Genomic DNA, 27,078 nt, shown 5'->3' on the forward strand with positions numbered 1-27,078 from the left:
TGATAGTTTTTATATTTTGAACCTTGTCTCTTTGACAAAGTCAGCAGACGACTGCATGCAGTTGAATACAGTGTGANTCCTCCTCCTCTTCCTCCTCCTCCTCTTCCTCCTCCTCCTCCTCCACGACCTCCTCCTCCTCCTCCTCGGGCTCGGGCTCGTACGCGGGCTCGTCGTCCTCGGGCTCGGCCTTCACGTCCTCCTCGCCCTCCGGCGATTCCAGGTCACCCTTCTTCTTGCCGGGCCTCTCTCCGAACCATTTGGGCAGTCTCGCTGTACGGGTTAAAGTTATTGATGTAGTAAAGAAATGGTGAAGTGTTTAAGTGAATGTTAGGCGGTTATCACACTGCGCCGCGCTCCGTCGCGTGATTTTCAAATAAAAAAACACGCGCGCGGACGCGTTGTCAGTGTGAAGTGCCGCGCGTGTTTTCTAAACAAACTGAGGTACTTGCATACAATGATTAAATCTGTCGCACCGCGCTCCGCGGCGGAGCGCGGCGCAGTGTGATAACCGCCTTAGTCGTTTAGGAATTTCTTTCTGTTGTTTTGACTAGCTCGGGTTTGTCACTCATGCCAACATCATCTTATAATTTAGTGACATGGATAGATCCGAAGATATGGAAACAGCTTCGGGCAGTAGCCTTACATTTTAAGAGCAGGCAAATCTGTGCTTTTTAAACTACAGGTTCAGCCTAGCTATTGTTAAAGAAATTATGTAATAATTTTTCCTCTATGTTGAGTTTCTGGAATTCAAACCCAGAGCTCGCTGTGTTCCTCCTCGAAATCAGAGAGGAGTTATAAATAATGTGTGGATAATACACATTAAATATCGGGAAAGACAAATTCTGTAGAAAGTGGTAAAACATTGACACTCAAGAAGGAAAAATAACGTTCAGAAAAACTATACTTGCAACGTGCAATCATACAAATCAATGAATGGGGAGGATATTTTAAATTAAAAATATTTTCTATTTTTGGATGAACCATCCATCTTTGATCTTCATGCTTTAAAGATCGGTTCCAAAATAGATTCATGGTGTATCCAAATATAGGTTAAAGTACTTACTCTTTTGCCTGCCGCCGAACTGGTCGGCTCTCTCCTGCCACACCTTCTCAAGGAAGTCCTTGTTGAGTTTCTCTAGGTCCTAGGGGAATGGTTAACACGAGGGTGAATACATGAAGGTTACACAGGGCTCGAGGGCTTGCAGGCTTGGACGTGCGATGCTACCAAATATCAATCACCAATCAGTGTTGGCAATTGTATTCGTATGATGACGCAGTAGACTCAGATTTAGTGGTCGTAAAACCATTGGAATTGGTACTTAGTTCCATTCAATATTAAGGTTCGAGCAATACATTAGTGAGCAATACACTGAATAGAATGTGGTCTAATGTAATACTCAAAGTCGAATAAATAATGTTACATCTCCCGGTGAGGAAGCACCTTTACAGATATTATTTCATCGAAACATTACATCTTACGATAAACAAAAGCATATCCGGTTACAAGAACAAGTTTTACGATCAAATATGAATCTAATGCGTCACAGGGTCCTAAATACAACATTGGAGGTCTAAAAATGGGTATATCGTAACAGACATGCCATGTCGACATGCGTGGGGGTCAACGGGCCCGGCTTACTTTTGGTGCGGTTCATGAAGTCGGTCATCCTGTCATTCCACAACTTATCCATGAACTCGGCCATTTGAGTATCTAAACCCTGTATTTAAATTGCTTTGAATTAAATTGTCTTTATTTGTGTGTTTATGGGGGTACGGATCATGTTGTATTATTTATTTATCATATGGTTTATAGATATATTTTATAGAAAAACATTATCGAATAGAAAAGTAAATCAAATTTCTGAAATGAATTCATATCTGACCTGTGTCATATCACATTCTAATCATAAGATTGCTGATTTATCAAAATGTTTAATTTTATGTTCCGTTACAGAACACTCAAATGTAATTTAACCATTGTATAAGTAATTGTTTTGTATCATGTCAGAGTATTTATACTTACACCCTCGAAGAGTTTCTTTTTGTCGTCATATGACCGTGTGTCCACACGTCGCTCATACTTGGACGCTACTTGGATTTTGGGCTGAAAATTAAAGTATTTGTTAGGCTCGATTTCCTTTGAAGTTAAACTAAAATAATAATGTATGATTCATATAAGATCTTACCGGGTGCTTGCCTGTGAGGGCTTCAGGGTCGAGACCCTTCTTTAGGGCTTTGTGCCTCAACTGTTGTTTCTGTCTTTCTTTGAGCTCTTTTAACTGTTGACAAAAGACAATTCATTAGTTCCATAAACATGTAAACAGTTCAAACATTCGGTGTTATCAAGGGTAAAAAGTTTGATTCAATCTCGGTCTTCAATAAATGATTGAACCAAAAATTTCCGTGTATATCCACGCGTTAACATTAGTATTAACATAGAGGCCATCAATCCCCAAGCGGTCACATAATGACTGTGTAACAATTGATTTTATCTATTGTGTCTTTATTCGCGGGGCTTGAAAAGATACTATAGGGAGCTAATGACAAAAATTCGAGTGACACTCAAGTAGTAATCATAAACAAATCTCATAGATAAATAAGGATTATCTTATTTATCTAAGGTAATGTGAAACAACGGGTACTCACGTCGTAGTCCTGCCTTTTTTGCCTCTCCTCGAGATCGTATTTCTCGGTCTCGAGTTTGACGATGCACTCCCAGAGTTCCTGCGCCTTGACTCTGAGCTTGTCCACTGAGAGGTTCTCGATGTTGAGGGGCTTGATGCGGATGGAGAGGGAGATCTTCTTCTCTTCCTCCAGCTGTTCCTTGGTCTTGTTGCGTTCCAGTTGAGCGTTGCTGAGGCCGAACTGTAAGGGGAAAGTCACATTGAATAAATTATTTTAGCATTCTCTCTTATAGATGACCCACGCTGAACTGTCCCACCAAACTCAATGACAGGGGGGTGCTACCATCGTTCAACTATATGGTTTCTAACATGGCAAAAATCGGAACCAGCGATCCGGTATAGACGGTGGCGCCCCGCTGTCAATGTCATGGATAGGACAGTTTAGTATTTTGGAACTATACTTTTGCATTTGCTGTCAAATGACTTATTGTAACTGTGGCTTTGTTTTTATTTCAGAAATTTTGCCTTAAGAGGACAAATTATGGAATTTAAAATCTCCTTACTGTATATTCCTCCTTATATTGATATTTTTCTTTTAGTAGCTTTAGCGTTTACAGTTAAATAACTTGTTACTGTAGCTAAGTTATTATTTCTAAAATTTTACGCATTTAATAGGGACATGGGGGCAACAAATAATGGGATTTTCACTGCCATCCAATGGCGCTCTAATTTACTCTTCTCTGGCAAATAAGTTTGTATACTCACGTTATCACTCTTCTTCTGAATGGTGAAGTTGGGTCCGGTCTTGCTAGATTCCTTCATGGCCTGGAGCATAGCCTGGCGCTTCTTCTCGGCCTCCTCGAGCCGCTGCCTCTTCTCCTCGATGTCGCGCTGTTTCTTCTCCTCAATCTCGCGGACTCTCCTCTCTTCTTCCTCTTTCTTCTTCTGGGCGAGGCGCTTCTCTTCTTCAGCGCGAGATACCTAGAATTTGAGGTATATTATTAACTAGCTTTCCGCCCGCGGCTTCGCCCGCGTGGAATTTTGTCTGTCACAGAAAAAATTTATCGCGCGCGTCCCTGTTTCAAAAACCGGGATAAAAACTATCCTATGTTCTTTCCCGGGACTCAAACTATCTCTATGCCNGAGTCATGTTGAATAAATCATTTTCTTTAGTTTCTCTTATTTTTGCATTTGCTGTCAGTCAAGTGACTTCTTACTATGGCTTTTTTTATTTCAGAAATTCTACATTGTGGCCTTATGGGGCAATAAATTATGGAATTTAAAGTCTCTTTACTGGATTTCCGATATTGATATTGTTCTTTTAGTAGCATAGGCGTTTATAGCCCAATAACCATTTTGTTTGCGAGCGGCGCAGGACCGGTTGTGGAAATCCTTGGGGGTAGCCTTTGTCCAGCAGTGGACTTCTTTCGGCTGAAACGAAGACGAAGAACCATTTTGTTGTGACTTTGTATTAATTTCCAAAATTTTACAAATTGGACAACAAACGAAAGTTCTAATCATCACACTTCTAGTACTTTTCTCTTCTCTTGTGGGTTGCACTGTCTAATAAGTTCGTATACTCACGTTATCACTCTTCTTCTGAATGGTGAAGTTGGGTCCGGTCTTGCTAGATTCCTTCATGGCCTGGAGCATAGCCTGGCGCTTCTTCTCGGCCTCCTCGAGCCGCTGCCTCTTCTCCTCGATGTCGCGCTGTTTCTTCTCCTCAATCTCGCGGACTCTCCTCTCTTCTTCCTCCTTCTTCTTCTGGGCGAGGCGCTTCTCTTCTTCAGCGCGAGATACCTAGAATTTGTGGTATATTATTAACTAGCTTTCCGCTCGCGGCTTCGCCCGCGTGGAATTTTGTCTGTCACAGAAAAACTTTATCGCGCGCGTCCCTGTTTCAAAAACCGGGATAAAAACTATCCTATGTTCTTTCCCGGGACTCAAACTATATCTATGCCAAATTTCATCAAAATCGGTTGCGAGGTTTAAGCGGGAAAGCGTAACAGACAGACAGACAGACAGACAGAGTTACTTTCGCATTTATAATATTAGTTGGGATATCTGGTTTATGTTGGGAAAAAGGGTTTCATCTGTAGCTAAAAGGTGATAAGAAACGTCTTTTCAATTGCGAAAATTAGACCAACAACATTTTAATTGAAGTTGCACTTATGTCTTCCAAGTGACTAGGAAAATACTATCATATCATCGAGGTATGAAAATGTTACCTTGCGCTTAGCCTGCTTCTCTTTGAGGCGCTTGAGCTCGTCCTCCTCCTTGGCCCGCTGTTTGCGCCATTCGTTAATGTATTCCTTCAGCTGCTCGTCCAAGTCCGACCGTTTCTGATCTTGACGCTGTTGAACAAGAGTTGGTAAATTAATTACTGGTAGAATATAGGATCTCGGGAACTAGGAAATAGATTCTTTTAGGTACTTTTGAAACTCAGAAAGTATTTATTTTTTTGAATGCCTCTAAATGATTATTGCCAAAGGATTTTTTTTTATTATTCTGTTTGGAAATATTTACAGGTTGCTATTACAATCAAATGGGAAAATGTTAGTTTTTGGCAACGGCATCAAACATTTACAAATTGTGTAGTAGAATAAACATGTAAACTATATTTACCTTGATGAATTCTGGATCTCCCTCGCCCCTGAGGAAATAACGGAATCGATTAGTTACCTCGCCTCAGCGCGACCTTGTGTTAATGTTAGGCACCGTTGTACAACGGCCGACATACAAATATAACGTCTGTTACGGTGATTGAGTTTTAACAGTCTGTTTATAAATTCGTTAGAATTATCAGATTTCTGTTAACGCTCTTTTAGTAGCGTCTAAACAGGAATTTTAGGTTGTTTCTGTACATACATATTGTTAAAATTTTAGATGTTGTCTGTAATGTAAACATAAAATTGTTAAAATAAAACTAAGTCAGTTTTTTCGTTTGTAGATTCCTCTAACTACTGGTATTAAAATTTAGATCGTTTCGAGTAAGCTATTATTACATCTATTGTGTATTGGCATTATTTATTACGACTAAAGCACGTGTAGTGTATTGTAATTGTATATGGTTTGTTTATTTGTTTGTTTGTTTCGCTAAATGATACAGGTGACGACAACGTTTCACAGATACACATATAATGATTATGTATATTACTAGGTAATCATGCTCAGATGTCATGCTATTCCTTCATGCAGCCCAGGAATACGCCGAGACAACTCGGGCGGTCTGTTGACCGACATCTTGTATCGTAGAGCGGCGCGGGCGCGAGTGCCAAAATAGAACGGCTACCGGCGGTATAAATAGCTACGTGTGCGGTTATACGCTTCGACCGGTCAACTGGTCGGATGCGATCAATCTGGAATCTGGGGAACGGCCGTAAACTGTGCGCCCGCGCCTCACTGTGTTAATGATTGGATTATAGTTAGTGACACCACAGAGAGCGGTGCAACTTACGCGATCGATGGTCTACTCCTAGAAACAGAAAACGACAATCAGCCTCTACTTATCTTTGCAATAAACTACAGTTTTCGCAATACACCTTTTTATTTACCAAACGATCGCCAATGATACTTGTAACTTTAGTACGATTTTGGACTTACGCTTTTGATTCGTTGACTGGTAAACAAAAAGGCCTCAAAAAGAAACTTAAGCGTGAAACGATTATCTGCTCACCCACGACACAAACACTGCGTTAATAGCTATTGTAACTTTTAGAATTTTGAAGAACCTAAAATACAGATCATTCGTATTTTTGTAATTTGTCAGTTAACGCCAATCATTCCAATGTAAGAACATACAGGTGTATGCCGAAGCAAAGCGTTTACTGAGATATTTGGTTTGAGGTACTTACTCTTGTTTAGGAGCGGGTCTGTGGTCGGCAACGAAGGCAGCGGCAGGTGGAAAAAAATAATATCGATTAAAATATATCCAGATGTTGAATAAATGACAACAAGAAGGTACAAGAAGCGAACATTATGTTACAGCGCAGACGGACCACAACGGCACTCCATTATCAGTCACACAACAGGACAATGATTCCGATGACGTCAGGAAGACCAGCGCTACTTACGTGAGATGGGCTGATCTTTTCTATCAGAGTCGCGCATCTTCGACTCTTGGTTAATGAAATGTCCCACATTAATAAGCGTTAATTGCAGCAGCGTTTAGAGGCTCGCGGTGAGTCTGTAAGCAACAGAAGCGTTCGACTTAGCACTAGAAGCGTTAGACAAGCGCTACCCTTAGCCTAGAATGAGCCAAGCGAGTGTAAGTGCCGGATCAACCAAAAGGGCACGCCACTTACTTCCTGCAACAAAAGAGAGAAGAGGGTTTGGTGAGGGCGTGCACAAAGCCCAAGAGTTGGGAGACCGAAGAGAACGGGACCAAGTCGCGGCCATGCCTCAAATCCTTCACACCGTATCAACCAGAAACTAAAACTTGACGGTCTATATGAGTCTAATAGTTTTGGAAAGTAGAATCGCCGAGGCAAAGTAGGTACCAGGCGCAGAGAAGCTGAAGTGTTCAAAACCAAACAGTTTCTAGAGAGAACTAAATTTCGGTAGGACAGGTCGAGAGCAGCCGGCTGCAACACTTACGTCTCTTGGACTTCTTCTTCTACTTCCTCCTCTTCGGAGCCACTGTGGAACACACGCAAAGGTTAACAGAAGGTTTGACACAGAAAAACAGTTACATACCGTACAACACTAGGACAATTTGATAAAAACAAATGACTATAGGGTGATCAATGTATGTTAGCACTTGGTGACCATAAATTATGCAAGTTAAAGTACAAGGGTATTCTAACGTTGTGTAAATTGTGTTCTCTGAATTATGTACTGTATGTAGTATGTAACTTTAAAAATTGTGCCTTATGAAATGATACTTACGAGTATTCTTCTTCGTCAGACATGTTGGTAGTTTTTTATTCTGTAAAACAAAAATATATGTTAGTGTCGAGTGTTGTGTTAGATAGAAAAGTGTTTATTTATGTTGTGGCGAACCATTTATAAGCGACGGACATTGTTTACAATCAACTCGCACGCTATCAATCTCGGATTGGCATCGCATCAAGTTATTTTCGGAAACTATGCATTTTGATTGCGTCGATTCTATTCTCTTTCTAACTATACAGATAGAAACTTGTTGCATGATAAATTGTTGTAATATAATTGGGTTTTAAATTCATCATTGAACTTTGCATGTATCAGTTTATGAGAATCATCTTCAAATACTCTAAGCGTGAGCGACGTGAACTATCACTCAATTTTGTTGATGTTGAGAGCATCAATCAATCGAGTTTGTTTCTGTTTGGATTTCTTGTTTATCTCGGTTTCATTGCATTTCATATCTGTGTCATGTTTATTGTGTTTTATCTGATAATCAAATCGCTATATCCGTAGATCGCGAATCGCTATCGCTCATGTAACGCTGCATTCCTGCATCGTTGCCAACGTGAAAAATTCGCGTGGGCCACCCGTGAACGGGGAAACGTATTGTTTATGTGTGATATTTCTGGCGGGGTTAGCTTTCGCGCCATTACGCACTCCTACGGCGGTTGGCAGCGGTTCAACGAAAGCGCAAAAATGGCTGCGCTCCGGCCAGACTCGGGTTTCGCCGAGCCTTGAATTTTTTTAGAACCCGCGACACAGCTGCGTGGCAACAGACGTGACTGCTCCATAAGATTTTCCGAAAAATATTTATAGCGCGAAAGTGCCGAATTATATTTTACTACCAGATATTTTATCAATTTCAAATAAATTGTTCAATGAAAAAATTTTAATAATTTTTCATTTTGTATCATTATTTTATGTTTCATCATCATCATCATCATCATCAACAGCCCTTTACAGTCCACTGCTGGACTATGAGCCTCCTCCACTATGGTTTATGTTTCATATTTTATTTTATTTAAGTAACGTTTAAAATCTTTAGAGTAGCACAAAATTAAATTACAGAATACATTTATTTATTATATTTAGGACTATCTATATTTTTTAATATTATTTTATCCAGTTTGGATAACAAGTTTGAAAGTTGTTCATTAGAAAAAATTTTTTTAGATAGGTATTTAAGTGGTATTAGAAAGTTTCACCCTTGTCTATTCTTTTTACCTTATTTTATAAGGGCTTCCGCAAGTTTTTTTTTTAATTATGTATGATCCGATCGTTTTATATGGAAAATATAGGTCAACTTTCCATGAAGAGCTTTCAAAAAGCTTCTCAGCATAGAATTGTAATTTTATAAACATGAAAACATGATAATTTACATATTTTGGTGTACTTAGGTAAAAAACACTCATTAGAACGTAATAGGGAAACATTTTTTTATCTCAGATTAAAAGAACTAAAGCGATACTTATTGATGTCCGATTTTTAAAGAACTTTACTAAACTTTTCAAAACAATCTGATAGAATTCTGATAGAGTTTTGATTTCTTACAGTGATTATATTGAGTTAAATTAAGTCTTATCTCAGAGATGGAATTTTGGAATTCTTTACATTTCATACATTTTTTCCAACGTTTCTTGTAAAATACAATTTTTTACAGTTTTTTACCAATTTCAGCAACGTGTAAAATGTGTGTCATGTATGTGTGTTTGTGTTACAAAAATAAGTTTTAACGTAGTTTCCGCAGCCGAGCCCGTAGCCGCTACGAGCGTAACGTAATCCGCTCTATACATGGCGCTGCTATATCCACGCGCGCGCGCGTATTTTTAGCCAAACCACTTTCGCCGAGAGTTCCACCACAAAAGTCACTCTTCACTGTATCACTGCACTTACGTCGCACGGGTAGAAGACGGTCACTCAGTCACTGGTACGGAGACCGGCAGCACAGCGACGTTGGAATGTGGAGTCCGCGGCGACCAGGGCGGCTCTGGCGAGTGGCGGCCGCGCGCACAGCGCTCTCTCTCCCCGCCCCCCGCGCTATATTTAGCGCGCCGGCGCCGCCATTAGGAGCCAGCTCCGGTTTCTGAGTCCCCCGGATCGCGTCACGCTGCAAGTGCAATGCCCACCGCGAAATGAAAGCAGAAGGCGGAAGGCCTGCAGCTTCCCGCATGCCGTGCAGCGGCTGCACGATCTCCTGGGAGATGTAAGACGCTTGCAGGGTTTGTTGTTGAGCTAAGTAAATGTCCTACATGATCTCATACATTTGTAGATAACTAACTCAATGGCAATGAAAGTTGATTTTATACGGGTGAGATTACTTAAGACTAAATTGAAATACTTGATGTCAGACATTCCTCATTCAATCATTCGGAGCTAAGTACCACTCAAATTCAGGATAGAAAACAAGACACGGTCGCTATAGTATCAGGTATAGGTAAGGGTACATATAGTCCTACATATAAGTAATATTATTAGGTAGGCAAAGTGTAAATAACTAGGTACCTACTTAGGTACTCTTAAAGTACTAATCCGTAATATAAACAACACTGTGTGGAATGCGATTCCAGAATCATAAAGCGTGGAGCAATGAAACGATCTTCACAGTTTCTACATAGGCCACGGTCATCTACAACTGGGTTAGTGAAGGTATTGATTACGATGACACAAACTGTCGCGGGTTCGATTCCCAAAAATCTAAACCATTTCAAGCCTTAAAATATGCATCATATACGGTGAATCGTCTATTAGGTTGCTGCAGTGGTTAAAAATTACACACTATTTTAGTATTTGTACAATCGTATTTTGATTTGTACTTAGTTTCAGTTCACTGCTGGACAAAAACCTTCCCCAAGGATTTTTACAACGACCGGTTCTGTTCTGATCTACCTATATCAAGATGCGTCCCGCGAAATAGGCCTATTAAATAATATTGGTCAGCGTAAGTAATTAATGGAAAAAATAAACTGCCTCATTGCGAAACGTTGCTTGGTGAATACTTAGGCCACAGAAAAGTGACTTGATGCACAGTGTAAGTATGGTTTACCCCTGTGTTAGGTACTATTACTATTCTATGTACGGGACTATTCCTCCCACCTCTCGTTTTCACCGCTGCAACTCCTGTACAGCCAGGACCTACAGCTTAATCGCCAACAAAACCCAACCAGGTGGACCAACGATCTAGTGAAGGTTGCAGCTGGTAAGGGAAATACCTGTATGCGGGCAGCGCAAGACCGATCGTTGCTGAAATTCTTGGAAGAGAGGCCTTTGTCCAGCCGTGGACGTCATTTTGCTGAAACAAATGCAGACAAAAAACTGTATGATCTTGATGTCTTTGCCGATCCAGAGTGAATGAATTAAAAAAAAAGATTGAAATGTCAAAAGTTTTGTCAAAACAACAATATTTTGCGCACGAAAACAGAAACTTTTTTCAGAAATTATTAGTATTTTGCCGGCATTTTACTGGATTTTTATAAAACTGTACCATTATTATTATGAAACATGGTACCATAAGTATAATTCAAATAATAAAATGAGCTCCAGGCATGAAAGTGTTCAGGAAAACACTTCTACACCAAAACGACGTCGACTTGGTACAGGTAGAATTTTGAGGGTGACTAAGCCTAATAAAGAAAACAGTTTTCTACTTTCCAATCATAGCCCTATTTATCGAAGAGTTACTGCTACTGTTAGACCTGAAGTATGTGAATCACCACCATTGCCTTCTAACCAAATCAAATATCTGCATGATTCACGAAATAGCAGTTCCAGCGACATCCCATCATCCCCTGGAGTTTTTGAGAAGAATGACGAACATTGGGAGTCTTTATCATCGACTAACCTGGATGACTTGTGCAAAAGCGAAGCTTCAGCTCATAAAAATGTGTCTGAAATTGAAGATATATCGGATGATATGTTTCAGTCCAGATTGGAGCAGGAATCGAGCCAGGTAAAACCAGAATCTCAATTAAATTTACCTATAGGCATTAATCAGACTGATTTTGATACTCAGCTCAAAGAATCAAGTTTTATAAGTGGTAGTAAGTTGTTAGATTTAAGCCTAGAAACAAAATCAGAAGAGAATCAAGACATGAATGAATTATTAACTTCAAAATATGAAAAGCATTTTAGAGATAATCTTGAGGAGAGTTTTGAAATGGTTAATCAATCCATTTGTGGTATACAAGAAGAAACTAAGAAATCAGACAGGAGCTCATTATTTGAAACTAGGGATTCTTTTTTACTTGATATAAGAGAAAGTGGTATGATAACAAATGAAAAAAACAGTAATCATGAGTTTGTAAAACCGAAGACTCCTATGAAAGACATTAACAGTGACAATGGGTTCTATGGGCTGCCGATAGTAACAAAAAGCTTGTTCAAGACATACAGGAATATTGAAAAGTTTTATGGTTAGTATTAACATTTATCCTTTTCTTGTGATCTTTCTTGAAAGTTTGATGAAGAAATGACATTTAGTACATGTGAAGTAAATTACTTGAGACTTCATTTTAAATCCTGATTAAGACAGCATATTCTATAACCTATGGTAAACTTTACAAACCTGCAGCATCTATCACAATTACATACTTTGGATTACTATGGGTCACTTATTAGGACTTTTTTTATAGACTGGCAAGAAGAATGCTTGAACCTTGATGCCATTAAAGAGAGGCGTAACCTGATCTACGCGCTCCCTACCAGCGGTGGCAAGACACTTGTAGCTGAGGTGCTGATGCTCCGGGAAGTATTGAATAGGAAAAAAAATGCCCTATTTATACTTCCATTTGTAGCGATTGTGCAGGAGAAAGTAAGTACCAATTTAATATTTGAAAATGCTCATTAGTGTTTGCTTAGAATTTGTTTTTCCATTTTATATTCTTGCTTTGATTGATTCAGATTTGGGCCCTATCACCCTTTGCAATAAAGTTGGATTTTCTGGTGGAGGAGTATGCAGCAGGAAAGGGTCACTTGCCTCCCAAAAAGAGGAGGAAAAAGAACAGCATTTACATAGCCACCATTGAGAAGGGGCTGGCTCTACTCAGAAGCCTCATTGAGTTGAACCGGCTAGACGAACTTGGGCTTATTGTGGTATGTTATAGTTCTTTTAGCTTTGTCTTTCACCACACAGTTGTTATTTACATTATTATAGGTGAAATTTTTTACAGGTAGATGAGCTACATCTAATAGGGGAACCAGGTCGAGGTGGGACCTTGGAAATTCTGCTCACTACTGCCATGTTTGCTAGCAGTAAGTATCTTGGTAAATACTTGGAAATTAAAGATAGGTTTAGGCCTACTCCACACTAGCGTCTATCGAACGTCGTCGTATCACCAGCGTCTGCGCAGCTTCGTCACGGCGCTGACGCCAACGCTAAGTAAGATAAGATAAGATAAATTTATTGAATAAAAACTTAGCCTAAATACAAGAAACTTACAATGGGACTATGAAATTATTTGGTTTGTAACAATATGTTAATTAAGGTAGTATACCTAAAGGGTCATTCCATCGTTTCGGGTGTTACGTTCGTACACACATATTCAACAATTTCTTGTATTTTGAATTAGTATTTTAATAATATTAGTGCCTTAATCTGTCCGTTTTTAGCTGTTTTATCTAAATAATAAAGTTTGTGCAGCTTAGAATGTAGGATAACGAAAATATGAGTCGAAAAGTGTGCGTTTCGGGCGTTACGAGATTTTGCCTCTATGTTCTGACTGTTGCTGCATTTACTCGAAATTTAGCGAATTTTCTTAAGGAATCATACCTAAAACTTACAGGACTTCTAAAGTAAGANGACCCCTGTGACAACTCGACCAACTTGATTTTTTTCAACACTCAACACTTTTAACTTACTTCAAAATAATGGTTTCACGACTGCTGGACAGTGGCGGCGTAGCATGGGTTGGCACCCGGGGCATAGCACAGCACAGCATCCCCCGTCATAAGTCCTTAATGTAAGTAAGTTGGGTATACATATAGTGGGGAGGTAAGACACCCCAAAATCGTCTGGTGCACCCCCTCTTTTGGGTTACCGATTGAATGAATGAAAGGTGTTAGTTCGATACTAGCGCCAGTGAGTACTAATCTGCGTGACTTGTCACCCCCTGATGAGTGGCACCCGGGGCGGACCGCCCCCCCCTTACGCCGCTAGTGGCTGGACCCTACGACTGCTTAACCCTACGACCACTCGAACCCTCCGACAACTTGTACTTGTGACCCTGTGACAAGTCGAACACTGTGACACGTCAACCCCTGCGACTACTCTGAGCATTTATTGTAGATACAGTTCAGGCATTGATTGATGGAGCTAAATGGTTTACAATAAGTATCATAGTTGAATATTTTGGACTTGTCGTAGGGGTCGAGTTGTCCGGGTCAAGTTTTTGTAGGGTCGAGCTTCGTTTAAAGTAGGTTAAAATTAATTTAATCTTGTTATCGCAGGGGTCGAGTTGTCACAGGGGTCCAGTTGTCGGGTATATGAGCCGACACTAGCCCATGTTAACATGGGCATATAAATGGTATGGTGAAGTCAGAAAATTGATATCTTCATTTTAATTATTTTAATTTTCATACAAATCGGATTTAATAAAATTTATTTTGTATGAAAATAAAAAAAAAAAGATGGTATCATATTTCTGACTTCACCATATCATTTATATGCCCATGTTAACATGGGCTAGTGTCGGCTCATATACCCATTTACCTAACACCCTGTATTATTCCCACCATATTTTTTACCTAATTTATGAACTTGTTGTGCTCTGTAAAGGGCTAGAAGAAGGCTTTCCATTGCAGCAATAAAATGTAACCCTTGAAGTCTCAGGGTTACCCTTTTCATAAAAACGTCAGTCTTCAATTAGCTCTGAATCACGCTGCAACACTTGGAGCGTATAGTTGCCATCTTGTTTTAAACCTCATTGCTTTGTATTACGTTACAAAAACAACAAATATTTTTCTTGCTGTGCCTATCAAAGGGCTACCCATAGTCCAGCACTCCCGTAGTTCTTTCCTTCGTTTCAGTCGAAAGACATCCACTGCTGGACAAAGGCCTCCCCCAAGGATTTCCACAAAGACCGGTCCTGCGCCGCTCGCATCCAGGCACCTCCCGCGACGTGTAGTACTTACCAATAACTTACAAAATATGAAAAAATACAGATAAATGTCGCCGAACAGTCTATAGGCTTTATGTTCTTTCAGAGAAATGACATTGCACCGGACAGCCGATCGCGTATCTCTTGCAAGCGCGTTGCGCGCTGAAGGAGCCAGCAGTGACTTAGTAAAGTCCGTTCGTTACGGAATCGCCTTCCACCACGCCGGGCTCGCTGGCGACGAGAGAAGTCTGCTGGAGCAGGCTTTTAGGTAAGAACTTTTACTGTAAGTTGTGGAAGTCCCCTGTCACAGTCAACACAAAGATACATAGGGTACATAAATAACCTAGAGGAATATGTAAAAGTTTTGCATAATCCTGTAGGTTCTTCTGTGCCAGTGCCTTTCTGCCAAAGAGGCAATCGTATTTTGGTGCATCATTATTATTTTATTTTATTTATTTATTTAGGAAAACCAATGTCTGCCAATGTCGTATGGACTTGGTGTATTCTTAATTCCAAGAAATGTATGTAACTTTATGTGTGTAACTTTTGAATAAATACTGTAATAGGGAACCAAGACCAACTTTCAAAATCAAATCAAAATTATTTTATTCAGCTTAGACCAATATTTTGGCACTTAAGTACGTCAAAAACAAAATGAAAAAAGGTTTCCTATCTTTTGTGCCCTACCAGCCTTGCCCATAAACTACTTTTTCTAAACAGAAACGGCGTAATCTCGGTCCTATGCTGCACGTCAACTTTAGCTGCGGGCGTGAATCTACCCGCAAAACGCGTGATCGTGCGCGCGCCGTTAGTAGGCCGCGAGTTCATTACGCTAGCCGCCTACCGCCAAATGGTGGGCCGGGCGGGCCGCGCCGGCGTGTGCGAGGAAGGTTGGTTATATTTTTAATGATTTATTGAATTAACATGCATGATGGTGTTTGAAAGTTGAGTGTATGAAATTATTAAGATTTTTTGTTTTTTTTTTTTATGTAGAATTTTGACTTTTTTTGCAATGTTCGCGTGCTTATTTCTATCTAAATGGTTTTGTAGCGTATTTACCTTTCCTATTTACAATGTTTAGCTGTGGCCACATTAGTCTACCACATTTTAGGCACATGAGCGTAATTTTCATCACATTTTTTAAGCGGGTTATAAACGTTTCAATCGAGTTTAGTGGCTTCAACTTTAGTAGTTGTGCATAATGATAAATAAGCAGTTCAAAACACACGTTACACTTTACGCCAGTCTAGCCTCAGCCTTAAAAGCTTATTTAACGTGACTGTAATCAGGTGAGAGCATAATAATCTGCGGCGCGCGCGAGTGGCCGCTTCTACGCGGCGTGCTGCGTGGTGGATTACTTGCGGCCGCGTCGCAACTGGCACCGGCTGCGCCCGCGCTCGCTCTCAGTGCCGCTGCGTTGAAACTGGCTCACACGCGCGTTGGACTGAGAGAGCTGCTGGCTAGGACGCTGCTAGCGAGGAGGTAACTGTTCATAGCGACCGGTACTATACAGGCAGCATCATAATCTGCGGCCACTACTATGCGGCGTGCTGAGTGGCGGGTTACTTACTGGCTCACACGCGCGTTGGACTGAGAGAGCTGCTGGCCAGGACGCTGCTAGCGAGGAGGTAACTGTTGATAACGACTGGTACTAACAGGCGAGAGCATCATATTCTGCGGCCGTTACTATGCGGCGTGCTGAGTGGCGGGTTACTTACTGGCTCACACGCGCGTTGGACTGAGAGAGCTGCTGGCCAGGACGCTGCTAGCGAGGAGGTAACTGTTGATAACGACTGGTACTAACAGGCGAGAGCATCATATTCTGCGGCCGTTACTATGCTATGCTGCGTGGCGGGCTGCTAGCGGCCGCGTCCCAGCTGGCACCGGCTGCGCCCGCGCTCGCGCTTAGCGCCGCTGCGTTGAAACTGGCTCACACGCGCGTTGGACTGAGACAGCTGCTGGCGAGGACGCTGCTAGCGAGGAGGTAACTGTTCATAGCGACCGGTACTATACAGGCGGCATTATAATCTGCGGCCATTACTATGCGACAAGCTGCGTGGCGGGTTACTTACTGGCTCACAGGCGCGTTGGACTGAGAGAGCTGCTGGCTAGGACGCTGCTAGCGAGGAGGTAACTGTTGATAGCGACCGGTACTATACAGGCAGCATCATAATCTGCAGCCGGTACTATGCGGCGTGCTTACTTGCGGCTGCGTCGCAACTGCTGCTGTCTAGGACGCTGCCAGCAAGGAAGTAATTGATGTTTGATCTTTACCCAAATAAAAAATATTTTCATTGGTTTTCAAATTGATGTGACCTGGTTAAGTGGTAAATATGCTGTCATATAACTAAGGCAAGGGCATAGAGGCCATAGAACAATCTGAAGTGAGCCCGAGTGATCGCTTTGACGCAGCTTTCTTATACCACGCATTTCGTTAACAAACATTACGAAAATATTACCACTATTGCTACAAGCAGCATTGTAAATAATGCTGCAACCAGGACCTAAAGCTAACTGTGACTGGACGTGCTACGAAATTAACCAAAAGAACTCATACAATCGTCATCTCAACAGTTCGGAAGTGGACGTGAAGCAGCTCTGCGACGATTCCATACGCAGCCTCATCCAGTCGGGCGCTCTACAGGTAGCGAGCGGAGAAAGAGACCCTGACGATACCACGTGCTACGTGCGGGATGACGACGAGCTGGTGGTCAGCAAGCTAGGGCGAGCGGCTATCAAAGGTTCGTGCTGTGTTTTGATTGTAGTAAAGGTTAGAGTAAGCTCACACCGTTGATTTTTCGTCGGCCGATAGTTTAGTCGGGCAGTTGATCAGTATGGGCATGTATGGGAGTGCGCACACTACCACAGAATAATAATAAGTACTACGTACAGAAGTTTTACTTCGCGAAGGTATTTAAAAAAATGTATGCTCAATATCATTATCAATATGGTGNTTAACACTCTGTAAAGCCCCAGAAAAATATTCCTCAAGTCTCATTAAAGGCGTTCTTATCTACTGCAATTTGGTTAATTACACAGATAGGTGTCCAACTCTTTACGAGCTCTCGCCCGATAACCTTCTAATTGTCGAATAAAAAAGGATTAAAGCTAATCCTTGTTTAATAAAAATGTTAATCGTGAGATTTCCCGTCGAAATATGCAAATTTTATGGCACCCCCTTCGCGATTGACGACGGACAGGGTAGGAAGGAATGCTATTTGGTGCAACTTATGTATATTGGCGATACTTAACAATAGGTATTATGTTGTACTATTACAAGAATATAGAAAGGAGTCTATTTATCTCTTTGTATGTAGGTATTTATTATTTTGTCAAAATATCTCCTAAATATAAATCCGATATTATAAGATTGAAAATTTTATTCCGGTGTTTCGAAGCTCAAAATAAAATACTGTTATTTTCTATAGAAATCCAGCCGCGTTTTTCAATTAAGTATTATGGATAAGACTTTACGTTAACCCTTAACTTTTAATGATCACTGTTACAAAGCAAAATATAGAAGTGTGTTTTAGAAAATAAAAGTAACAAAAATTATAATTAATTCAAAACATCTTTGCTACCCTCCAAATTCAAAATTCAGCCAAAGCGGCAATGGAATGTAAAAAGTAAATTGGCTTTAGCAAAATTTTATCTAAAATGTTATTTTTTCAAACATCAACATTTAGCCAAAGAACCCATATGCAAAACATTTAAGCGGGTCTAATTAGAAAAGTTGAATACCTGAAGGGTGCAGATAAAATAAATATCCGTGAAATATAAAGGTATTTATAATTAGGGTGCGTTCCTTGGGATTATACAGGGGTCTGCGGCGTAAGTGAACATGCTCCTAATTTTTAAAGCGTGGTGAAACGGGCTGAGTATGTGGTGTGCTAGTGATGTCAGTTTAATCGATATGCTACCGATAACTACTTACGATGTAAATTTAAAAGTGTTTTTTTTAATGAAAAATATCATCGTATTTATTTATGGAGATTAACTGCAAGTCAACTAGATGATAATTTGGTCCTTTACGCCCATAAAAATTTAGATATGACATCATTGGTTTTCAGGGTTATACAGGAAATGTAGAATTTATTATCTATACACGATGAAAACAATGATTTTAGGAAATAAGTAATTTTGTCTCTAAAAATATAAAAATCTTTCAAACAGAAGCACTCTCAGAACAAACGTTTGTATTCATCTAAATTGAAATCAACTTCTTACTAAACATCAAGCACTATAAATAAACTTAAACAAGACACAATATCGCCCGTGGGGAATCCATTCGATATCAAGGTAGGTAAATAACTGCCGGCTTACATGAAAAGGAAATTTACTAACATCGATAAATCTTCTCGCAGACATAATCCAGCACTAGTCTCTTGCTGAATGCGTAATTTATTTCAACAATTTGAATGCGCCAGGTCGGATTATTGTAAATAAGTATTACGGCAGACACCCAAATTAATCCTCTTTTTAACACAAAAAAGTTTCAACTCGAACATCTATGCAGACTTTTTGCTGACCGCAGAAATAAAGCGAAATTATTTATATCAATAAATGTTAGGAACATTCCTCTCCAAATAGAATCTCCCTAAAATATTCCCGGAGTTTTAAAAGGTGTGTTTGACTTCACTAATAAGTATGCGGGCACTGTGCAAAGAGAGTCATATATTCGAGGGTCGACTTTTACATATGAAACAAGTTTTCTCATGAGCAAGCTTTTCTGGAAACGTCTAAATTGAAAACGCAATCAGCTCGGTAGAGTGGAAAACGGCTGTTTGGTGAACTAGCCGCAGCCCGCGGCGCTGCCTGGGTTGGATTCAATTGTTTTTAATTTGATAATTACTTTAAAGACCCATTACTTAAACTTTGAACTTTTAATTTATGTTACAAGAATTAATTTTGTTTTAACAAATGTTGATTAATCTTTCTTGCTAATTATCGCAAATAGTTGTGTAAAAATAATTTTACTTAAGTCTGTAAGTAAGTAAAATGACGACCCTTTTTCCTGAAACGAAGATTAAATGTAAAATGAACTAAGGCTATCTAATTTTTAATTTAAAAATTAATATTTAAAAAATATTTTATTCAATATTCATTTTAATCTAATTTCAGTATTTTCAGACTGAGCTTACAAATGATAGAGGGATTAAGCTTTTGGGTAGTGTGGGTTGATTAACAATTACTGCGATTAAAAGTTGTTAAGCTTCAGAGGTTTTGATCAAGGCCAGGTAAGCTTTTTTAGACAGCTTTTAAGCTTTTTTTAGACCCAGGCTAAAATACTTACTCGTAGACAAGATACAGTAAGAAAAGAAAAAATGTTCCGAAAAGGTGTACGTACTTACATTTATTGTAAATGAAAGAATACAACAAACAAACACTTAAAACACCATCACGATAAACGGCTTCCAATCCGTTGAGTGCGACCTACACCGCGGTAAAAGCCATCGCGTTAATTGACTGCTGGAATAATTTAAATATATTGCGACCAACGGCTATATTTTAGGCGGATTCTATAAATCAAAGGATTAGGAGCGAGCCGTATACGGCCAATAGAGATAATACATGTTTTATTCTGCATACGTTATAGAACGATAACGGCAATATAATCGCCTGGGGGGAAGGGCATCCGCGCGGCGGGGGGCTTTGCACAAAAAGTACTCGGCCATTTTAATTGGGACTCTATGCATGTGATGTCACGAACCGAACTGTATCCTTGTCTTTATCTAGACCCTACTGATCGACAGAGATAAGTGAATGGGATACTGTCAGCGTGAGATGTACTACAGGTCAGCCGCGGGTCTGATCACGCTGGCCGAGCAGTACTAAGTGCGAGTTAAATACCCTTTGTGTCGACAATCTCTCCTGGTTGCCATTCATCGTCCGACGAGGGTCCTCTCATTATTCAGTCGAAATTCGATTATTTTCCCATTTAGAAAATATCCATATCGTCCCAGGCTTTCAGTGTAATTGAAAACGGTGCGCGTTTTCACCGCGATCGTAATTTATTTACGCTCGCATTTCTCGTGGTCGATAACCTAGTGGTTATAACTTACAAGTCGACAGTCCGGATTGAAAAAGCTAAAAAAATTTGACAATTATTGAGTAAATTTTTTTTAAAATAAAACGGCAGAGTAGAGCCAGAGGTTCCTCTTTAGCAGCCTTTCGATATCCATTTTCTTTTTAATAAAGTAGGAAAATGTGTAGAGTAGTAAAAGTGTATTTAGGAGTCAGTATTAATTATCAGACCGTTGCAAAAACATTACAGTTAAATCAATCACGAGATTGAATTTACATTTGTACTAAAAACTAATTTGTGCGGTGGTTCCTTACGTCTAATACATGGGGTAAATCACCCATCAGATATTCATGGCTATCTTAACTTCCTCCTTAAAAAGTTACATACAAGCCCAATACATTGGACTACACATAACACAAACATATTCCGTACTACGTCTGTATCTTTCGCCACGTTCTCTTTGATACTCTCCTACTTTAATAAGCGCCGCCGTATATCAGCAGCATACGGAAGCAAATATCCTGTCCGAAAATGATTACTCGGCACGCGCAGTTAACCGACGTTATGGCCGGCTTATTTCCCATTCCGGGGGTATTAGTGCTGCCCACCAATTCATGTAATTTATTAAGAGTTTCGCTTATTCCCCGCCTTTAGTGGCTTCGCATTTTCTCGCGAAAGAAACGGCTGGGTGAGGTCGAGTTTGATCGTGGACTGAGGGTTCCGTACTTTTTTTTATAAAGAACACCAAATAAGGACCTGATGTTTTACATCTCCCATGATGTTTTGCCATAAAAATGTATTGTTTAATGTGCTGACTGACAACTGTACGTAAAAAATACCTATAATTTTTTAATGAAGCAGCTTGATTTCACATTTTACATTTTGGATTGTTCAATGGTTAGGAATACTTTTTAAAAAGAAATATCTGTCCACGTATTATAGAAACTTAATTATAATAAAACACTTAATTACCAAGACAATTTGCTGTACGCAAAATTAAATAAGGCTCCTCGCATGCTCTGCTCTTGGGTCTTGACTGCATAGAGAAACGGACACATACTCAAAAACGCAACGATCGACTTCCGTTTTTCCTCCACAACTGCGGGACCCTAATAATGATCAAAGAAGGCTGCGGGACGACTGATCCCTAATATTTCACTCATAATTGGTTTATTCTAAGCTCGGCCCGTATGTGGGTCTTTGATCCGGCACTGTATTAAGTTGTATGGGAGATGTATGGCCCACATTATTCGTTCAGATCTGAAACGGCGTCATTTGTACGAAGGTACTGAAGGTATCAGCCTTATAGGAAATATTGCGGCTTTTTTGTTGTAAAATAGCACTTATTAATAACCCCATAAGATGCCACAGAGTTTAGCTAGAGGTGCTGTCGTGGTGCGTTATTATTTTTCTTGCTTATCCCTTTTATGTACTTTTGGGATTCGGTAAAATGTGACCGGCGACGTTTGTGAAAGGAATTATGTTTGGCGGCTCTTTTGAGATTTGTTATTTTCGTTACATCTTATCAGAATTTAAGAGTTTCCTTTGACAAATTTTATAATGGAGTAGCGTTATAACACAAACATCGTTGTTTTTAATTTATTAATATCTGATCGTAATTTATCTAATTTAAAAATAAAGTTTTATTTCTTTGACTTTATCTTTAGTAACAACTCATAAGTCTCATTTATTTTTGTAAGTGGGATTTTGAAAAGCACTATAACACGTCCCAGTATTGACCCTACCACTGCTTCATTCTACATTGCTTCGGGACAATAAATGGGCCAGTGCTGAGAAGAAGCAGCGCAAGAAACTCAATCATTATTGTCAGCCTGTAAAGAAAAGTGGACTTATCGTCGTTGTAGCACCAAGAAGTATATCGTCACCTCAGATTTTATTGTTGGGTACGTAGATATAATTGTTTCATGAGATCTTCTAGGGGGAGACCTTGATTCCTCATCCACATCATCATCATCTGGTTATAGTCTCCTTGATTATTTTTTTATAAACATAAACATATCATTGTTCTTTCCCAAACACCCTGTATTCTCAGTCAGCAACTTTATCGGCTGTAACATAAAGTGCGCCGCAAAATAAACGTCACCGGCACATAAACGACAGCCTGACCGGAAATGGACGGGACAAAGGCGGCCGCATCCGGTCGCCGAGACGAAACAATCCCTCGCCTGGAGGAAATTAGCGTTCGTAAATATTAATATTTTTGCCAATGATATTATATTGTAATTAATACGGCATGGGGAGACATTAATAGTACTGTCAGCAGTATTACATTAATTTTTGTAGCATATCGCACTTATTACAATAGATAAACTTACTACAGTGTTTAGTTGAATTGTTGTCATCCGTAACTATTATAGAGTTAGCTAAAAAAATTATTAACTTTATATCTTGACGCCCACACATAAGGTGGACCGACGACGTTACAAAGTAGCAGGAACGCGCTGGATGCAGGCCGCTACGAACCGAGCAGATGGAAATCATTGGGGGAGGCATAAAAATAACTCACACTTAAAAACTAATAATAACTCACACTTCATCAACAGCCCTTTAGAGTCCACTGCTGGACTATGAGCCTCCTTCACTATAGTGGAGGGTATTGCCATAATCCCCACGCTTGGCAGGCGGGTTGGAGATCGCAGTTTAAAAGATTGATGTTTTGCAGAGAGCGCTGCTGCCCGTTCTCTGTTTGATGTGTAGTGTCCCTAAGTCGCCTCTTACGACACCCGCGGGAAGAGTTGGAGTTGGTGACAAATGTATTCTACTCTGCCGTCACCACACGGCGAAAACACTAATGATGGCAAATTTTATCGTACCATATAACAAAATTCAGCTCAAGACATTATCAACTTAGGAGGCGCGGTCGAACTTTTAAAATACGCGTTAAAATATCGCCGGCGTAACGACGTAGCGATACCCATTACTGCTTAATAGTCTCTGCAAACGACTTAATAGCAGATTAATGCGTCGATAGTTTTCATTAAGGGCTTATTTCGCGTTTTATCCAGCGCCATTGTGTCGGAAATGAAAGGCGGTTGATTGGAGGCATTTGCGGGAGGCACGGCCGTGTTCCGCTCTTTGTGTTATTGCACTGATTAATGTTTGCAGCGGTTTAGAAACTACACGGTTGGGTAGAGGTTGTTATGAAAGGTATTTCTGAAGAAGTATTTAATGTTTTAAGAGGCTTTAATAAGACCAGAATGTACTAAAGGCATAGCGCCAACTTAGCGAGCTTTGTCTCGTCATCTTTAGTCGTCATTTCAACCAAACGACGTCCACTGCTGGACAAAAGCCTCCCCAATATTTCCATTTTAACGACTGCGCCTGCGCTGCTCGCATCCAGATACTTCCCGCGACCGAGCTTTTGTCTAATTTATTATAATTACTTTTAAAAAATTCGCGTAAAATAACTGGCTTCCAGTTAGTTGGTTTAACACATTAGGCTTAGGCACATTTACACTACTTGTCTTTCCCATTATATGCTTCGTATTAATCAAAATGCCTTAACCTTGACTGGAGACAATACGATATAATTTGTAATAATGATATAATAAAATGTAAAACAAATTAGTTATTCTACAAAATTCTTTTACATTTAAATAATTGTAGTCAAAAATAATACAACTATTTAATACAATAAACAAACTAACATTGAATGGCTTTGCAAGAATAATAAAGTTTCAGTTATCGCCTAACAATAGCAATATAAATAACTTTCATACTCGTTAAACTTATTCGCCATGTTCACATGGCTGCAAAATATTTGCTTGCTCTCCAAACAGTCTGGCCGAGGGATGTTTATCTACTTACAATTTATGTGTAAACAGAGAAAATAAAGTTTTGTGACTTTGGTTTGTTAAAAAAATATGGCTTAAAAAATCTAACGAATGAAATTGAAAAAAAAATGGCATTAAGTAAAGTTCTTTGATTTAAAGTATTTTTTTTACAGAGGCAGGCATTTGACCGCAATCACACCTGATTTTAAGTGGTCCTTCAATGTTTTTATACCTAGGGGAGACCGGGGTGAGTTGTAACAGTGCGCGATTTTTAGTTCATGTTTTGAGCTAACAAATGCGCGCTGTTGCGAGCTCGCTGATAGTTAATAGGTTTCCCCTCGTATGTGTCTAGTTTTTAAACTCATATAAACCTGTACTAAAATTTTAATTAATAAACAATTAATAGAGGATTCACGTATTCATTATCCGACCCACATCAACGCCTAATTGAACTAAAATTGGGGTATCAAATTTTCTTGCTGCATTCGCGTTTCCATGGCTAGTTGGCTTTGGCGGAAATAATTATTGCCCCAAGATAATGGGGCAAAAACCCTTGTTTAAACCTTAAGGCCTGCTGGGGACATTGGGCTGACCGGACTTCAAATCGTTTGTAATAAACGGCCAACTGATTTGCCCTATTGTAGTGCCAAATTGAGGACAGGGATTTGTGTGACGTGTGTACTAAACTTCTGTCCAAAACATGTCTTAGTTTCTACATGCTGCCAACATTGGGGTAATTATGTAGGTAATTTGATAATTTTGAGACGAGGTCTTCACTTTTTTTTAGCATGGGGCAATATCATACAAAACATGGGTACAATATCATAAAATAGCGACTTTATCATTTAAGAAGCAAATAAAGATCGCCCATGACTATTAACAATGTCGTATGTGAAAAACAGCAACTTTACAGGAGAGCGTTTCAAAGTTCAAATTGCTCATATTTTTGTTCTTATTTTAAGCAGGGTTATGAAAGTTTCGAGTATTACTATGAAAGTTATTTATGTTTAGGACAATATTATGAGTACCTGGTATTTAATGTATAAATATGAGAAAAGTCACTTGTGACCTTTTTAACGGAGTAATACTAATGCTGATTTGTCATATCTACCAGAACCGACATTGTTGCTTGAACGAAATTGGTAATTACTTGTCGGAAATGCCACTTACGTCTTTGTTTAGTTATTTTTTATGATTATACGTATGTCGTATGTAAAAATTATTGAAAAAAACACAAAAATCTAAATAAATTATGTCCCAAAAAGTAGTGTCAAACCTAAGCCCAGAGGTAGAGCATCACTAGGGCTACCCAAATTACCGTGACTTTTGATAGTTTTCGAGTTATGATTTTTTTTACAACATACAGGATTTTAGTTTTCATTCGTGTTATGGATGTAAATACTTCTGAATTAGCTAAGCCTAGTAATTCATCTAACAATAATTAAAAAATCAGGCATGTAACTTGACCAAAAAAGTGCGTAAGCACAAAATTTAAAACAATCATAAGTCGAAGACTATCAAAAATCGCGGAACATACATGGGGGTGATTTGGATAGCCCTAGTGATGCTCTACTTCTGGGCTTCGGAGCTATTGAGTTAAACATTATGTCACGTATAATGTTTCCAAAGATCACACTCTGACTGTTGCAGACTGCTCATGACTGACTTCATCAGAAGAACACTCACAAAAAGGAGACGGAACTATTTTGAATTCGTGAAACTCAAGTTTAAAGTTGCCCTGCCTGTTGGAACTGCGACAAGTAATGGTCGATATCTAGTCATCGCCTAGATATACGCTTGCGTACATTCGGGAAGAATTTATATAATTGACGCCCTTTGACTGACGTATCCCATCTTTTTTGCCATTCAGTAACTAATTCCTCTTCAACGACTTGTCGGGAATCAAATAATCGGCTTATTTTAGAACGATCGCGTTATTAAACAACTTGGAGGTTATATTTTTCCTTGATGCGAAGTACATAGCCTTTTGTACCCCTAAGTCGACCGGCAGTACACCAGCCAGGACTAGCAGGGCTTCCGTGCTCACAGTTCTGTAGCTTTGCAAAGAAAAATCAGTGCAAGGCGTTGACTTTGGAGTAGTTTCCGTCGAGCTGCTCCTATAGCAGCTCTGTTAGCCCAAACTGGTGCACCATGGCAAATGGAGCTTAGATTCGTAGCCGCGTATATTATTCGGAGCATTTCAAATGATAGACCCCACTTCGAGGTTGATATGTGACTTAGAGCATAAAAGTTTCTTTGGTGGTGGAAGTGGTGACGGTACCGATGCTTTAACGGCGCTAGTAGCATTAGCTTCCATTATTGATAATATCTCGTCATCTTCATTGAATACATCACCAAGTAATTCGTGCATTTAAATCAATAATTCATCTTGAAAACTCGCCGGTATAGGAGACTCTTGACGAACTAAAAATAACTATAAAAAAAGATTAGTAATTTAAATAATGTAAGGCCCGAATTAAAAAAGTATAGTTTATAAAAAAGAAGGCATAAAAAGACATTTGCAAATTCATGCGTGCGAACAAACATGGTTATTTTATTTTAAAGTCAGTCAATCATCGTCATACAAGATTCTAGCGACATTTTAGTATTTTACAAAACAACTAACAAGGTACTGCCGAAATTTTAACCCATTTGTA

The 27,078-nt window shown here is 39.5% G+C and overlaps 2 protein-coding genes across 2 annotated transcripts; one reads left to right on the forward strand and one right to left on the reverse strand.

Moving 5' to 3' along the window:
- Positions 1-40: 40 nt before the first annotated feature.
- Positions 41-9,523, reverse strand: TpnT (Troponin T, skeletal muscle). Its single transcript, XM_028316365.1, has 13 exons — positions 9,405-9,523; positions 7,512-7,551; positions 7,221-7,262; positions 6,479-6,496; positions 6,082-6,099; positions 5,250-5,277; positions 4,853-4,978; positions 4,209-4,424; positions 2,647-2,865; positions 2,187-2,279; positions 2,024-2,104; positions 1,064-1,142; positions 41-270 (listed from the first exon to the last, which is right to left on the reverse strand). The coding sequence occupies exons 2-13, from the start codon at positions 7,532-7,534 to the stop codon at positions 41-43; spliced, it is 1,173 nt and encodes a 390-aa protein (XP_028172166.1). The 5' UTR covers positions 7,535-7,551; positions 9,405-9,523.
- Positions 9,524-10,893: 1,370 nt separating this feature from the next.
- LOC114361373 (helicase POLQ-like) lies at positions 10,894-17,343 on the forward strand (the record flags this gene model as incomplete). The annotated part of the gene is made up of 8 exons (XM_028316366.1): positions 10,894-11,920; positions 12,140-12,318; positions 12,408-12,599; positions 12,677-12,795; positions 14,709-14,870; positions 15,323-15,492; positions 15,892-16,084; positions 17,177-17,343. Coding segments are annotated over exons 1-8 (2,062 nt in total), but the record flags the coding sequence as incomplete, so codon positions are not given.
- Positions 17,344-27,078: the final 9,735 nt, after the last annotated feature.

The sequence above is a fragment of the Ostrinia furnacalis genome, unplaced genomic scaffold, assembly GCF_004193835.3.
Source record: "Ostrinia furnacalis isolate ACB-3 unplaced genomic scaffold, ASM419383v2 OfSCF5660, whole genome shotgun sequence".
Classification (NCBI taxonomy): Eukaryota; Metazoa; Arthropoda; class Insecta; order Lepidoptera; family Crambidae; genus Ostrinia; species Ostrinia furnacalis.